Here is a 17,468-nt window from a genome sequence, read left to right as displayed (position 1 = left end):
CCCCTACGTCAAAGAATTTCATTTTCATCATTTCAGTTAGCTGTGGTTAAACTGCCATATTAATTTCCTTAAGCCGTCTCAAACATATATGAATCAGTTGCTGGAAGCCATCTGATTTCATGTAAACTGCAATTATTCAACGGGACTACGCTGAATAGAATGAGCAATATATGATTTAGGTCAACAATGGAAACCTTGAGGCCCTGTGGATATTGTTTGAGTAAGCCATGCTGATTTACCGTATATACTCGACTATAAGTCGACTTCATGTATAAGTTGAGGGCATGTTTTGGGGCCAAAATTATGGATTTTGCTATGACCCATGGATAAGTCGAGGGTAAAATTTAGGGGCATATATCAAAGGATCTAAAGCAGTGGTTTTCAACTTTTGGGACTCCAGATGTTTTGGACTTCAATTCCCAGATGCCCCAGTCAATATGCTCACGAATTTTCACGTTGATGTCTTCAGTTTAATGCAGGGTTTTGCTTGCTGAGAGACTCTACTCAGGGGCTTCAGGGGAAAGTACCTGCAGCGCAAGCAAGCAACTCCCCATAACTCCTCTCTCCCTTCTCGCCAACCCTACAGCGGACGTATGAATGCAGCGCAGTGCCTCCAGCACCCCTGGCTGAACAACTTGGCAGAAAAGGCTGGGCGGGTCAACCGGCGCCTCAAATCCCAGGTCCTGCTTCGGAAATATGTGATGCGGAGGCGCTGGAAGGTAAGAGAATGGAAGAGGCAGTTGGGGAACTGGAGAGAAGGAAAGCGGTTATATCTGGAAGATGTTACCTTCTCTGTGGCTTGGCTCACTCACTTGTGTGAGTCATTGCACTGGCTCATAGAGAACTGCCTTAGGAGTTTATCACACTGGGGCTAATTTCAGCAATAAAGAGAGATTAAAGCGCATTTAAAGCATCCCACAAATAAAGCAAGAATGGCAAGTAATTGTGCAAATCATTATCACATGCAATTGCACAAATAAAGTGGTAGCAGAAATGCATTTATACTGAAATCCTGAAAGTAAAAAGATGTGTGTTAATGCTTTTTTTGTGACCACTTTAATGGCAGGTTTTGTGCGACATCGTGTGAAATTGTTTTGTGTAATTACGCGATTTTCCCAGGATATTTACTGGATGAACTTCTGATCTCCTTCATGTGATAAACTCCTTAGTCCTTCCCATGTAGAACAGGGTTTTCTCTACTTTTGGGAAGAAGGGGCTGGACAGATTAATGGGTTATTATTTTCTTTTATTTATATGATTCTGTGGGCTACTGGACAGCTATGCAAAGCTATGCTTCCCTTTGGGCGTCATCTTAAGCATGCAGAAAAAAGTTACTTTTTAAGATTACAGCTGCTAGAACCCCCCACTCAGCATGGGCAGCATTGCCAAGCTTGGAATCACTAGCAGCTGGAGATACAGATTCACCCTTGGGATCAAGGCAAACTTACAGTAATGACAGAATTAGTCGCAGATCTCGTAGTTGCGTGTGCATCCCATTTCCTCCTGATTTTGTGACCGAAATGATTGGCATGCATGCCTGCAAATTATGTTCAAACATCAGTCTTGCCCCTTTTACTATACTTGAAGGAGTGTGACTCTCTTGTGTGTGTGTGTGTGGGGGGGGAATTGAAGCTCCATATCTACATTTCCCCACTCATCAATTGATCTGTAACAAGGTGAGGTGTCTTGGAACTGCTTGACTCCTCTTGGGATGATGACTCCAGGGCCACCAGCCAGTTGGAAGGGCAGAACTGTCTGCCCTCTTCAACAAGAGAGGAAATCTGAAAAGGAATTTTGGAGCCAGGCTCATTATACAGAGGGTGGTTGCAAAGCAGCCCTGCCATTCTAAAAATGTAACATCTGCCTTCACCCTTAGCTTCTGCAGCTTCCTTCACACCAGGCAATTATATCACATTGGTACCACTTTAATTGCCATGCCTTTAGGCTACAGAATCCTGGATGGGTTGTACTTTGGAAAGGTACTGGAACTTGCTGGCAGAGATTTGTCAACAGCTCATACAAATATGACTTCCAAGATTCCAAAGGCAGCTAAAGTGGTATCAAAGTGCTCTAATTTTCTAGTGTGAAAGAGACCCAGGTTTTAAGGTTCCAGTTTATTTCTGCATCATTTGGACAATGGGTCCCTGCTGGGGCAGAATGAGCTTCCAAGAACTTTAACATCATTATATGCAGAGAGCCAACATGGCCTAGTGGTCTGAGTGTTGGACTATGACTCTGGAGACCAAGGTTCGATTCCCAGCTTGGCCATGAAACCCACTGTGTGATATTGGGCCAGTCACATGCCATAAGTCGGAAATGACTTGATAATACACAAACAACAACAACAACAACAGGATTTGAATGCTGTTGCTATAGCCTTAAGGAACTAGGCTCCACTTATTCCACACATCAAGAGCAATACTAAGGCTACTGTAGTCTGGGCATATCATGAGATGGCATGACTTATTGGAAATGATGGCAATGCTTGATAAATAGAAGGGAGTAGGAGGGGTCTACTCCATCATGGAAACCACAACCACCCTGAGTGTGCAAGACTTGAGCAGGGCTGTTAATGAAGAGCATCTTGGAAGTCTCTCATTCATTGTACATTTAGGGGTAGCCATGTTGGCCATATAACAAATCCAATACATCCAAAGAGTGATACCTTTATGGGCCAACCAAAATGCACCATTACATGTTGCAAGCTTTCGAAGTCACACTGACTTCTTCATCAGACAAACAGGACGAAAAAATTGAAGATGTTAGTCATAGGCTTGCATTTTCTGTTTCTGGTCTTAGTTCAGATGGTAGGAAAGGCTATTTGCAGGCTGGCACCTCTCCATCACTGGAAGATTTTCCAAGACAAGGAAATGTAATGTCCATTTGCAATTCAAAGAAGATGTTTCCTTGGAATGCAGCATGTCTCCTTCCATAATGTTACTGGAGGTCAAAGCAATCAAAGCCAGCTTGACTGCGCATAATGGCCAATGTGGCATTTGCCATTTGGAACTTGCTGCAAACCTTGGCTTTTAAAAATGAAAAAACACAAAGCCCCTCAGAACACTTCCTGTTTGGTACTACAGCTCCCCAGATCCCTCAACCAGCATGGCCACTGGCCCTGGGAGATGTAGTCCCAGAAAGGTATTATCTATAAGATGTGTAAGGAGTACCAATTGATATTTCAGACTCTAACAAGTGGCAGTGTTGCTCTCCCACACTTCTTTGAAGTTAACTAAATTCTTCAAAAGAAGTTCAGAATGCAAATACGTTTCACTTGCAGAACATGCGTTGCAGCATGCCTATTTTCTTCAGTGCATAATCTTGATATTTTATTTAAAAGCAAAACATCTGTGCTGTGTTTTATAGCATGAAACTTTAAGCCTTGCTATTCTCTTTTTATTTCCTGTTTCTCCCCAACACATGCCGGAACAGAAAAACTTCATTGGCGTCTGTGCTGCTAACAGGTTCAAGAAGATCACCAGCTCAGGGTCCCTGACGGCACTCGGGGTCTGAGTGTGAAATGTGTCCACGCATGCGTGCTGAAGGGGGCCTGGAAGGTCAGAGTGGAATTGAAAGCAACCTGTGAACCACAAGGAAAACACCTCCAGTGGGAATCGTGGACTGTGATTGTCTGTAATGCCTCTTGTCCTGGGCATTGCGCAGCCAAGAAAAACAGGACCCGCTCTGGATGAGAGGATGGTCGCTGCTGATTCCCAGGTTGCTGACGGGAGCTGGCTTCAAACTTTGGAGGGATGTCACAGTTGCCCCATTGGTCATCTAGCAGACCCCATGTTCCTCCGCAGCTCCCAATAGGAAACGGCTTCCTCCTTATCTGCTGACTTGAGCCTCGCTCTGCTCTTTGGATATTCCGCTGCTGTGCACCTCCCTCATTGAGACCTAGTGCTCTCTCAGAGCCTGCTTTTGTGGACGCTCCTACACTGCCGTCACTTACCTCACTGAGCACAGGTCGGAAAGTTTGCTGCTTCAGAAGCCACTGGAGATGCCTGAATCCCCTCTCCCTATGCCTTGATTTTTTTCACCAGTATAAAATGAACTGGTTTGTAACACTTCCCTAGGCCTTGGCTGCCCATGATCATAGGTGGTGCTGTTATCTTGGAAAACAGAGGAGCATCCACCTTACCGCTGACACACCAATTCATCAGCAGGTTGTTACACGGCATGTTTAAACGATGGAAGATGCTAGGTAGCAAAGGATATGTAGTTGTCTCCCTCCTTGGTAATCCCTTGGATTCTCCCTGGTCACCCCTCTTCTGTTCCACTAGCCCTATGGGGCCACCGTGTGTTATGATGTCCCCATTGTGACCATGTTGTCCTTTCAAAGGGGCTTCTGCTGAGTGTTGTTCTGTAACCCCACAATGGCCACACTAGGATTTTCATCCAGCGAGATGACATCCCAACCCCACAATGCTACAGGGAGCCCTAGCCTAGCCCCCCAATTTTGCACATAGGTTACTTGTGTCACCTTCCCTAACTTATAGGATGTCTGCCCAGACTTTGCTGTCGGTGTTTTTATCTTGAGAACCCCCGAGAATCACTTTTCTTCTGTGAAACGGCTCTTTCTGCTTAAAAGTTCTAGTTTTTGAAACAAGGTCATCCCCAGGACCTTTTTGTTCTGCGCTTTCTACAGAAGTAGGAAGTGTACCACGAGGCCCCACTGATAAGATCGCATATCCTGCTCACCACCAGCGCCACCACCTTGCCTGGGGAGTGACGCACACCAAGCCATGGCTACTGGGACGCTGGGCATAGTCTTAGAATTAGGTCGCACCACTCTCTAGCATACAAGGTCCCAGACCCAGCCCTGCTCCCTGAAACCAAAGATACGGAGCAGCGTGTGGGTTCCAGAAGTGGACTGGGCTGGAGAGCTGATCTTTTTGCAGGAAACGGCTCCTTCCTGCTTGAGCAAAACTCCCTGTCGGAGTGCCTCCATGCTCTGGGTGGGCAGGAAGCAAGCTCCTAGCCTTCCTGGAGCATCCCCCAGATGAGCCACAAGAAGACTGCCTTGTGCAAACCTCTTTGTGCTAACCTCATTGCCCTTCTGAGCTGCCAGAGCGAAGGCCCAGAAAGGGAAAGGGAGAGGCCGGGTGTGTGGTGCGCCTGTGTGTGTGGCAACAACGCTCTCACACAGCCCTCCCAAAGGATACAGCAGTGAGCTGGCCTAATGCAGACCATCTGTGCCGGCTTTTCCTCTTCATCCTCCTCACCCGTTTCAGTGAAAGGGATGCTTCAGAGCCTGCCACCAACAGACAGGAACTGCCTTGTGTGTGGAGTTGCACAGCGGTTCTTCTCTGCTAGCCCCGGGGTCAGCTCCCTGTTGGGAAGAAAGCTCGAGAAACTGGCCTTGCTACAGAGAATCGCTTGTGTTTAACCCAGTGCTTCCCAAACTTTGGCCCTCCAAGTGTTTTGTGCTTGGCTTCCCAGAACTCCTGAGCGTTGGCTAAGCTGGTTGGGGCTTCTGGGAGTCCAAAAGCCTCTGGAGGACCAAAGTTTGCAAACCACTGGTTTAACCCTTCCCCTAGCCCAGTGGTTCTCAACCTTCCTAATGCCACAACATTTTAATACAGTTCCTCATGTTGTGGTGACCCCCAACCATAAGATTATTCCTAAAACCATTGGAATGTGTTTTCCAATGGTCTTAGGTGACCCCTGTGAAAGGGTTGTTGGACCCCAAAGGGGTCGCCACCACAAGTTGAGAACTGCTGCCCTAACCTTATAAGTTAACAATCCAGAGAAACCCAGTGCAATGGGCCCTTAGTATCCGCTGGGGTTTGGTTCCAGGACCCTCCATGGATACTAAAATCCATGGATGCTCAAGTCCCATTATATACAGTAGTATAGTAAAATGGTATCCGTTATATAAAACGGGAAAAGTAAGGCTTGCTTCTTGGAATTTATACTGTATATGTTTTGAATATTTCCAAGCCATGGATGCTTGAATCCATGGATAAAAAAATTCATGGAGGCAGAGGACCGACTGTATAGTAGATGAGAAGAACATGGGGTTTGGGGGATATGATTGGGTTTATTTTTAAATGACTTATAATTCCTGAAGCATGTAGTGTGTAAGGTTTTGGAAGTCCTTATTATCACAGACTTTTTTTTGCACAACAAGTGAGGTTTTAGGCCTTCTTGTGACCATTTCTGAGATAAGCAATTGAGTCCAAGGGAAAGAGAGGTGCATCAGCTCCTCCAGACAGTAAAATAAGCAGTGCTACATCACAGCTACTCCAGGACATAAGTGCACATGTTGCCTCTTGTTTGTGCTTCCCAGTGTTCAGCCTCCAGTGAGAGATATAGTATATCACCATCCTTGCCAGTAGCTATTAGTGACAGATAGAGCCATCCTCCAGGAATTTGTCTATTCTGCCTTGAAAGCCATTGAAACTAGGGGCCACCAACACTGTGTCTCTTCCCCTTTGGTCTCCCAGTAACATGTCAAGAGGCAGCGTGTCATCGTGGTTTGAGTGTTGGACTCAAGGAATCTAGGAGACCAGGGTTCAAATTCTGACTCAGTCATGGAAACCCACTGGATGACCTTGGGCAAGTCACATTCTCTCAGCCTCTGAATTAATCTTTAAGAGCTATCATGGTGTAGCAGTTTGAGGATTATTTTAAAATACAGTTGTGAGAGCTGATGTGGTGCCATGGTTTGACGGTTGGACAAGGAATCTGAGAGACTAAGGTTTGAATTCCCACTCAGCCATGGAAACCCATTGATAAAGGCAACCCCCCTCTGAACAAATGTTGCCAACAGAACCACATGATAGGTTTGCCTTAGGGTTACCATCAGCTGGAAACAACAAAGGCACCCAACAACAACAAGCAAAGTGCTACCCTAGGGTCACACGCAGCCTTCGAAGCTATTTTTGTGGTTCTTGATTTCTGTAGACTATTGCCCTTTTCCTAGCTAAGAAAAAGGAAAATTAGTTTATCCTGGAAACCTTCAAGATTGGCAATACATCTTTTAAAGACACGTGTGCGTCCCTTCGAGTCACCTGTCGACTTATGGCAACCCCATGAATTTCACTGAGTTTTAGGCAAGGAATATGTAAGGAGTTTATCACACAGCATTAAAGAGAAATTAAAGCACATTTAAAGCATCCCGCAAATAAAGCGAAAATGGTGAATAATTGCTCCAATGATTATCACACACAATTGCACAAATAAAATGATATCCGAAATGCATTGTCGCTGAAATCTCAAAGGTAAAAAGATGCGCATTAATGCTTCTTTTTGACCGCTTTAATTGCGGGTTTTGTGTGACGTTGTGTGAAACCGTTTTGTGTAATTATGTGATTTCCCCCGGATATTCACAGGACAAACTCCTGATCCCCTTCGTGTGATAAACTCCTTAGAGATGGTTTTGCTACTTCCTTCTTTTGAAACATTGCCTACAGCACCTGATACTCATTCATGCTCTCCCATCCAAGTACTAAATTGACCCTGCTTAGATTAGAAGATCAGATGGGATCTTGTAGCTTTAGGTATTTAGGCCTATTTATCAATTAACACTTCTGGGCATCATTCATGTCCTTGGTGGACATTTTTGATAATCTTTGTAGCCCCTGAAGTATTCTGTCCCAGGGCAGAATATGGGACCCGCAGATGCACTGTATGTGCCCACCCTGATGCCAAGGAAACAAAGCACATCCTATGGCCAGCTTCCCTGTCCATCGTCCACCTCCGTAAGGCATCCGCCAGCGCCATGGTGGAGCAGGGCTGAGGATATGCAGAGCATGAAGTCAGCACACATTGCATTCCCTCTGAATTTTGGAGCAGGAGAGAGGAAAGGGAGAGGTGGGTCTGCCCCAGATCCCTCGCTGGGCCTTCTTTTTGGTCTTCATGTGGGAGGTGTGCCAGAGGCCACCCACAAAGAGCATATATGGCCAATTGGGGAGTTAAAAGATGGCTCTCCTGGGATCAGGCCCAGCACTCTCGCTGCTGGAAAACAAGGGATGATGCAATTTCTGACCCTGGTCATTGAGCAGAAAGTACATTTCTTACTAGGAAAGGATGATCCAACGTGGTTTTGTTAAAAGTTTTGTCTATTTCATCTCTGGTCATGGGCTGGGAGGGTGTGTATGTGTGCGTAGAGTGAGACAGAGGAGGCTTTTTCTATAACGGAGGATCTGGGGGTGCAACTTGTATGACTTTCCTTCCCAATGGTAAGCCCTTCTGCTTGGGTTTCTCACTGCTTGAATTCTTTCCCAATAAGAAGCCACACCAAGATCTGACCTCCATCTGCACTTCTGATGCCATACGGCTGAGCAATGGTGAATGTACCCATGGAAGCCATGCCGGTCCTCTTGAAGAGCGCAGCAATATTTCTACAATCCTGGCTGTAAATAAATGTACAGGTCTTGTGCCAGCCTTTTGTCTCCATGGCTTGTGTCATCTGTTGGATCTCTGTCTTTGCATTCATTGCCTTCACGGAGCACAGTTGGGTGCTAGGTGTGGTATGGATAACAACGTTCTTGTGCAGGGCAAGGCATGTCCAAGGGCTGTCACAGCAAACCTATTTTGTGCACCCCCTCAATGAAATTTTCTTTCAGTCCCCACCAAAAATTACTAGTAATGTAGAGAGCGAGACACTGGAAATTGAGCCAGCGTGGTGGTTTGAGCGTTGGACTAGGACTCTGGAAACCCAGGTCCAAAACCTACCTCGGTCATTGAAACCCACTGGATGACCTTGGACAAGTCACACTCTTTCAGCCTCAGAAGAGGGCAATGGCAAACCCCCTCTGAAGAAACTTGCCAAGAAAACCCCATGGGGTTTTCTTAGGGTCACAATAAGTTGGAAACAACTTGAAGGCACACAACACACACTCACAACTCTTATTTGCTGTGTTTGGTCACTTTGCCTGTTCCTTTTGTTTGGATGCTAAACTCTATTTCTAAACTCTAAACTCTTTTTCCAAAAGTTCAACCGAAGATTTAAGTCCTTCAGTGCTAGACGTTTGGGAAGTGAAGGATAATTTCACTTCAGGAGAGCAGAATTCAAAAAACCTGAATTCTGCTCTCTTGAAAAACCCACAAAAAACTATAGCAGAATTCTTATTGGGAGCCAACGCCCCAATTCTCTCCTCCCCAAGCGGCAGGCCCAACATGCCTAAAAGCCTGAAGAGCCAAGGCTACTGGTCAAACTTTGAGAAATGTTCAAAATTTCCCACTGACCAGAGAGCTGACATTATTAACTGGCTAACAGTAGTGTCTTCTGCTTTACCCCCATATCTCTCAGAAGAAAAGTTAATATTATTCCAGTTTTTGCAGAAATAGCAGCTAGCTAGCTAGCAAGTTAGCCATTAGATGCTTTGAAATTTAGACTCTCTAACTACTGAACTTGTACGCACGGTCTTGGAAATACTCCAGGGAAGTATATTCTGCCCACACCCACCATAACTCCCTTTATGTAAGAAAGGAAGAGAAAATGTTCCCCGAACTGCAAGGTCCCGGGAGGGCACCCACAACCAGTATTTAATAAGGGGATTTTATTACAGCAGCCAAGAGGGCTTGGGCAACTCAGAGCTGGATCAAGGCTGAATACACTGGTTTTGAAAAACAGAACTCCCAAAAGTCCAAAATAGTTTTATTTCTACATTAAAAGGAATTGCCATTCACAAAGAGACACTGGCTCACACACAGATCCAAGAACTAACAATGGAAAAGGTGGTAGCAGATAGTGACCAGATGGATTGCAGAAGGTGATAATGTACCGATTCCAGTGAGCTCCAGTGAGAGGACACTGTGGAGTGAAACGGCTCAGCAACGCAACCAGCCAGTGGATTGTGGCATGGCTAGAAATGCAGAGGAGTCAAGCAAGATACTGACAGAGAGTCTGACTGACCACATTGAATCATAGAGTTGGAAGAGAGCTTGAGGACCATCCAGGCCAAGCCCATTCACAATCAAGGAACCTCTGACAGATGGCCATCCAGCCCCTCTTTAAGAACCTCCAAAGAAGGAGACTCTGCCACTCCCCAAGAGAGCGCCTTCTACTGTCAAACAGCTCTTACTGTCAGGATATTCTTCCTAATGTTGAGGTGGAATCTCTTTTCTTCTAGTTTGAATCCATTGCTTTGGGTCCTACTCTCTGGAGCAGCAGAAAACAAGCTTGCTCCATCCTCAGTGTGACAACCCTTCTATCTAATAATAATAATAATAATAATAATAATAAATTTTATTGTTATACCGCTTTTCCAGAAGATCAAAGCGGTGTACACAAAATTTAAAACCAGTTACAAACACATCATAAAATAGATGAAACCAATAACACAATTTACAATATACAAATCTAAAACAATCATTCGAAAGGGTGAGGCAGAAGGTTGATGGAATCAAAATACACAACTACATTTTCCAGAGGGGAAGGCTTGACAGAAGAGGAAAGTTTTTAGCCTCTTTTTGAATGTTTCCAGGGGGGTGATCAGGCGGCGTTCCTCGGGAAGACTATTCCAGATTTTTGGGGCCGCTACTGAGAAGGCCCTCTGGGATGTAGTAGCATATTTAGAGGATGGAATTTCTAGCAAGTTCTTCCCGGTTGTTCTGTGGGGCGGATTATATGGGGAGATGTGGTCCCTCAAGTAACACGGGCCCAAGCCATGTAGGGCTTTATAGGTAATAACCAACATCTTGTATTGTGCCCGGAAGCGAATAGGCAGCCAGTGCAGATCTTTCAGAATAGGTGTTATATGGTCAAACCTGGTGCACTGGTGACCAATCTGGCTGCCATGTTTTGTACTAGCTGAAGCTTGGTACAAGGGTAGCCCCATGTAGAGCGCATTACAGAAATCTAGACGAGAGGTTACCAGAGCGTGTACCACAGTTTCAAGGTCCCTTTGGCCCAGGTCGGGTCAGCAGTTGGCGTATCAATCGAAGTTGATAGCAAGCACTTCTGACCGTCGCATCTACTTGAGATGTCAACTGCAGAGACGAGTCCAGAAGTACTCCTGAACTGCGAACTTCATCCTTCAGGGGAAGTGTGACCCCATTCAGGACAGGTGGATAAATTTCCTTTCTAAGGCCTGGGGAACCTATCACCAGTACTTCCGTTTTCTCTGGATTCAGACTGAGTTTGTTTTCTCTCATCCAGCCCATTACTGACTCCAGGCAGGCGTTCAGAGGAGAGATGCCAGCCTTAGTCACTGCATCAGTCGGGGGCACAGAGAAGCATATTTGGGTGTCATCGGCGTACTGATAACACTGCGCCCCGTGTCTCCGGATGATCTCTCCCAGCGGTTTCATGTAAATGTTAAACAAAGTGGGGGACAAAATATCACCTGTTAACCATCTCTTTTCCAGGCTGAACATACCCAGCTCCCAGGGACGTAGCCAGGATTTTGGGAAGGGGGGTCCAGACTAAGTGCCACCATTTTGAGAGACCAAGCGCCCCCCCAGACACAGAAAGAGGGCCGTGCATTTACCTGAGGAAAGGGAAAGAGATGGGGAGGGGGCTGCTCCATTCCAGCCCCATTGCCAAGGGCCCTCAGGTTCATTCAGGGGAAAGGAGAGGCAGGAGAGCTGTCTTTTGTGGGGAAGGGAAAGAAAGCAAGCCAGGGCTGCAGGGCAGTTTTTGAGTCAGTGAAGGGAAGGAGGAAGAGAGAAGAGAGGGCTTGCTCCCTGGCTTCCTCCGCCCTCACTCTGGACCTTCCCCAATCTGGCTGGGTCTTGCTAATTCCCCAGAATGTACATACAGGCACTTTATTCCTCTTATAAGGTTAAAACTCCTTCAATATTAACAGCGTATTCTTATAAATTAGGCCTAAAACTTGACAAAATAATAACAATATGAAGGCACAGAACATGATAAATTGAAAGCAATATGAAAAATTATTTAAATATTAGTCATATTCACAAGGAAAAAAAATAGGTATCTTTACAAACTTGTCTCAGTGCCCCAATGGTTTGTTGTGGTTTATACTGATTTGAGGTGTATAAGTCTAAACACACACACAACTAGGTCAAAAAAGTCTTAGGGCTTACAAAATAACAGCAAGTCCTATGCTCTCAGCCTCTGAGGATGGCAATGGCAAACCCCCATTTGTTTTACAAAAATGTCATTACATGACAGGTTCAGGCTGGATTAGATGACCTTCGAGGGTCCCTTCCAGCTCTAAATGAATGGAGGCAGATTAGATTTAACCTCCTCTGTAGCCATGGAATCCCTTGGGCAAGAAGTCACACTCTCTCAGCCTCCTCAGGGGAAGGCAGTGGCAAACCTCCCTCTGAAGAAGTCTTGCCAAGAAAACCCCATGATAGGGTCGTCATAATTTAAAAAATGACTTGAAGGCACAGAACACACACAGCAGCAGCAGCAGCAACAATAATAACCGCACAGTTAACATGACTGATAGGATCAAGAGCCATAATAATAATAATAATAACAACAACAACAACAACAACCCAAAGCTGCTTTGGGTCCCAATCTGAGGAGAAAGGTGGGATACAAAACTCACCACCACCAATTATTGTTGTTGTTGTATTCCTGCCGGGGTTGGAGCCCTCTGGCTAGGAAAACCTGCCCCCTTCCAGCCTTCAAGTGGCCCTCTTTCCTCCAGTCCTGCCTTGCAAAAGAGGGGTGTCTGCTCTTTTCCCACCCGCCCCCCAAAACCCTGCAAAATGTTGGCAACCTGTTTGGTCTTCTCTGGGCCTTCGTCCTGCAGCCCTCCTTCCCCCAGGATTCCAGGCACCAGGAACCAGAAAGACTCCCTCCTGACCCTCCCTCCCTCCCTCAAAAAAGGCACCAATTCTGGGGAGGGAGGGCCCCTTTTATTTTCCCCAGAGGGAAGGAAAGTGTGGACCACAGGAAGGGTGGGTGGGTATGGGGTAGAAGGAAGGAGTTCCTTCCTTCCTTCCTTCCTTCCTTCCTTCCTTCCTTCCTGTCTATCGTTGTTCCATCCTTCCTTCCTTCCTTCCTTCCTTCCTTCCTTCCTTCCTTCCCTTCTTCTTCTTCCTCCTTTTCCTCCTCCTCCTCCTCTCCTTCTGCCTGAACGGAGATTTTTTTTCTGCCAAAAGTGCAGAGGAGGAGGAGGAGCAGAAAGAGAGGGAAAGAGGGAGGAAGAAAGGGAAGGAAGTCGCAGGGAAGGAGGCCCTGCTCACTCCCCTTCTGTCTGAGTGCGCTCCCAATGGGAGAAGGAGGAGGAGGAGGAGGAACGAGTGTGAAGGGGGGTCCGGACCCCTTGGACCCCCCTTGGCTATGTCCCTGCAACTCCCTAAGTCTATTCCCATAGGGCCTAGATCCCTTTCACACATAGGGGTTTATCACACAGGACGGATCCCACGCAGAAACTGAATTTAAACCCGCAAAAGCAGATAGATTTTCAAACGACGTTTGTGTGAAGGTGAATTAACGCGACATTAACCCAAACAGAAAGTCTCCAAAACCCACTCCTTTTTGCTTTCAGGAAGTTCTGAAAGATGGTGATAGCAGCATTTCCTAGCTTGTCTGCTCTTCCTTATTAATAACCTTTACCATCTTGACCACACTCTGATATTGCTTGACTACACAGATCCTTGTTTTCATCTATGAGAGGTTGGAGGATATGTAAATCTGTTCCCAGTATCTTCTGTCTGTCTGTCTGTCTGTCTTTCTGCAAGACATAAATAGCTGCTCTAGATCTAAGGCCAGTGACATACAGGAGGCTGGAATCATCTTTTCCCATCTTTTCCCAAGAATTTAAAAATTCTTAAGGGTGGAGGAGAAAGACTTTTACAGCTGCACCCTCCTGTTCACTTTCTTTCATGTTGTCCTTCCCTGCAGCCCTCCCTCTGTGACTGAAAGCACATTTGCAGATGAGGAGAAAAGAAGAAAGGAAGGAAAAAATGGAAAAGACAAAGGACTCATACACAGCCCTCTTCCAGGTTCTCTGAATGTGACTTGTTGGCAACCTAGCCAGGCATGCATATTTTCAACACATCTCTCCAACTCCCTTTCACTCAGACTGATGTAATGAGAACTGCCTTCTGCAATTCTATCTCCGCAGACAGGAATATCAGTTGCAATCCTTTACATGCCTTGGCTCCATCCGATCAAATCCTGGGATTTGTAGTTCATTGAAGGACTTACATTTCTTGGCTAGAAAGTGCCAGTCCATTCCCCCACACTATGCCACCCAGGATACTTTGGAGGTAGCAGCTAATGGTCCTCACACCAGCGGTGTAGTGAATCTACTATCTGTGTTTTAAACCCAGGTATTCCCTCCCCAAAAGATTCATTTCCCTTAAAATTCCTACTAGAACCCAGAGTGGATTCATTGCCTGGATGATATGGAATCCCCCAGCCAAACGTGGGTTCAGGGGTAAGAGCAAAAAAGAGAGAAAAGGCAAGGAATTTGATTTACAGATTGATTTACAGATTGGCCCTTGTTTTACAGACTGTAAACTGCTTAGAGAGTGCTGAGTTCACTATTATGCAACATAGAAAAGTAAACGCTATTGCTATTTATTAGCCTTTAGTTTCAAACATGTCGTTTAATATGAAGAACATGACAAGAAGCTTTTTTTAAAAAAATACACAAAAGTAGAAGTGTACAAAAGTACAAAAAGCACGCCATCATTTAACACATAGCAAAAGTTATTGCTAATATAAGGATAAAAACCTTCCCAGTTATTGGTAATTTCTATATCACAAAAATAATTAATCTTTAATGCTGCAAAGAGCAAGTGTGGCGTAGTGGTTTGAATGTAGAGTGTAGAGGCCAGGGTTCGATTCCCCGCTCGAATAAGAAACCCACTGGATGATCTTGGACAAATCACACTCTCTCAGCCTTAAGGAATGGCCACGGCAAACCTCCTCTGAGCAAATCTTGCCAAGAAAACCCCATAATGGGTTTGCCTTAGGGTCACCATAAATCAGAAACAAGTTGAAGGCATGCAACAGCAACAACAATTCTGCTAGATTCTCATCCCACCTTTTTTTACTTTTAATTCTGAAACAGCTGTCTCTCTGAAAACTGCAGCAATGGAAAGTTCCCTGGTGTGGACTAGAGCTCTCCAGCTGGGCAGTCTGAGTACCTTAATAAAACTACATATCCCACGATTCTGTCAATTGGAACGCTAACAGTTAACATGGCATCAAAATGCTATAGCCATGTGTACAGTAGATGTTCAGTCTCTTTCTCTTTCTAGGCTGCATCAATAGAGATCAAGGGAAGTAATAGTGCCACTCTATTCTGCTTTGGTCGGGCCTCTCCTGGAATACTGTGTCCAGCTGTTGACAAACTGGAGCATGTCCAAAGGAGGACCACCAAAATGATGAAGGGCCTGGAAACCATAAAGCCTATGAGGAAATGACCTTTATCAATGACCTGAATGACAGAATTGGGAGCATACGTATCCAATTTGCAGATGACACCAAATTAGGAGGAATAGCTAATACTCCAGAGGACAGGACCAAAATTCAAAATGACCTGAATAGCCTAGAAAGCTGGGCCAAAGCTAACAAAATGAAATTCAACACGGAGAAATGTAAGGTATTGCACTTAGAGCGGAAAAATAAAATGCACAAATATAGGATTGGGGACACCTGGCTGAATGAAACTACATGTGAAAGGGATCTGGGAGTCCAAGTAGACCATAAGTTGAACATGAGTCAACAGTGCAATGCAGCAGCTAAAAAGGCCAATGCAATTTTAGGCTGCATCAATAAAAGTATAGTGTCTAGATCAAGAGCAGTAATAGTGCCATTGTATTCTGCTCTGGTCAGGCCCCACCTGGAATATTGTGTCCAGTTCTGGGCACCACAATTTAAAAAGGACATTGAGAAACTGGAGCATGTCCAGAGGAGGGCGACTAAAATGGTGAAGGGTCTGGAAGCCATGCCCTCTGAGGAACGACTTAAGGAGCTAGGGATGTTTAGCCTGGAGAAAAGAAGATTAAGAGGTGATATGATAGCCCTGTTTAAATATTTGAAGGGATGCCATATTGAGGAGGGAGCAAGCTTGTTTTCTGCTGCTCCAGAGAACAGAACACGGAACAATTGATGCATGCTACAGGAAAAGAGATTCCACCTCAACATTAGGAAGAACTTCCTGACAGTAAGGGCTGTTCGACAGTGAAACACACTCCTTCCTCGGAGTGTAGTGGAGTCTCCTTCGTTGGGGGTCTTTAAGCAGAGGCTATATGGCCATCTGTTGGGGATGCTTTGATTTGGATTTCCTGCATGGCAGGGGGTTGGACAGGATGGCCCATGCGGTCTCTTCCAACTCTACGATTCTATGATTCTACAATTCTATGATTCTATGAAAGAGTTAGGGAGCTGGGTATGTTTAGCGTGGAGAAGAGAAGGTTAAGAGGGGATATGATAGCCCTGTTTAAGTATCTGAACGGATGTCACATTGAAGATGGATTTAGCTTGTTTTCTGATGCTCCAGAGAACAGGACCCAGAACAATGGATGCAAACTGCAGGAAAAGAGATTCCACCTTGACATTAGAAGGAACTTCCTGACAGTAAGAGCTGTTTGACAATGGGAGACGCTACCTTGGAGAGTGGTGGAGTCGCCTTCTTTGGAGGTTTTTAAACAGAGGCTGGATGGCCATCTGTTGGGGATTCTTTGCTGGAGAGTTCCTGCATGGCAGGGGGTTGGGCTGGATGGCCCCTGTGGTCTCTTCCAACCCTATGATTCTATGATTCTCAATCATTCTGCCAGAGGAAAGCAAGTGAGTCAGAGACCAACCTGGCCTTTCCTCCAGCTGCCTCTCCAGTAGAGCCGCCAACCCAAGAAGGAGACCTGGCCAGCAAACGCTGAGTCCTTTCCTTGTCCTCCTGGCAGGGAAAGGCCGGGCAAGGCTGAGATTGGCACCAACACTGTGAGATGTCAATTCTAGCCATGCACAACAAAACCCATGGAATAACTATATTTTTATTGGCCAACCAAAATACCATAACACAAGCTTTCAAAGTTTCATTGACCTCTTCATCAGTCAAAGATATTAAAAGTTATACAGGAGGATAAAGGTGATGATGGTCCAAAACACACTGCAGAGAGCTCTGGTGCCACAATAAACACAATTCCTAGGATTCACTAGCACTGAGCCAGGGCAGTTAAAGCGGTCTCAAATTGGATTATTTCTGCAGTGTGTTTTGGACCAATGTTCAAGTCACAGGCCTACATTCTGTCTCAGATGTTATTTCGTTGTCAGTTAAGATGGAGGCATATAAATGCTGTCTAGAGGGCTATCAACACAGGCAAAGGGTGAGGGACAAAGGGCAATAAAAGATAAGTAATAAAAGAGCCAGCATGGCTGAGTGGTTTGAGCACTGGACTATGACACTGGAGACCAGGGTTTGATTCCCAGCTCTGCCATGAAACCCACTGGGTGTCCTTGGGCAAATCACACTCTCTCAGCCTCAGAGGCAATGACAAACCTCCTCTGAACAAATCTTGCCAAGAAAACCCATGATAGGTTTGCCTTAAGGTTGCCAAAAGTCATAAAACAACTTGAAGGCACA

General features: G+C 45.5%; 1 protein-coding gene across 4 annotated transcripts in view; it reads left to right on the top strand.

Moving 5' to 3' along the window:
* Window positions 1-7,181, top strand: part of LOC149315444 (myosin light chain kinase 2, skeletal/cardiac muscle-like) — a 50,094-nt gene extending 42,913 nt beyond the window's left edge. For all 4 annotated transcript variants that reach the window (XM_089513473.1, XM_089513470.1, XM_089513471.1 and 1 more), the window contains exons 11-12: window positions 587-719; window positions 3,433-7,181. In XM_089513473.1, the coding sequence (XP_089369599.1) occupies window positions 587-719; window positions 3,433-3,513 (214 nt within the window). In that variant the 3' untranslated portion in view covers window positions 3,514-7,181. The remainder of the gene's footprint in view (window positions 1-586; window positions 720-3,432) is intronic.
* The last annotated feature ends 10,287 nt before the right edge of the window (window positions 7,182-17,468 follow it).

This window comes from Sceloporus occidentalis, unplaced genomic scaffold (assembly GCF_023333645.1).
Source record: "Sceloporus occidentalis isolate IW3139 unplaced genomic scaffold, rSceOcc1.0.p SCAF_3, whole genome shotgun sequence".
Taxonomy (NCBI): Eukaryota; Metazoa; Chordata; class Lepidosauria; order Squamata; family Phrynosomatidae; genus Sceloporus; species Sceloporus occidentalis.
Note: the sequence above shows the minus strand (reverse complement) of the source record. Positions and strands in the feature narration are given on the sequence as shown.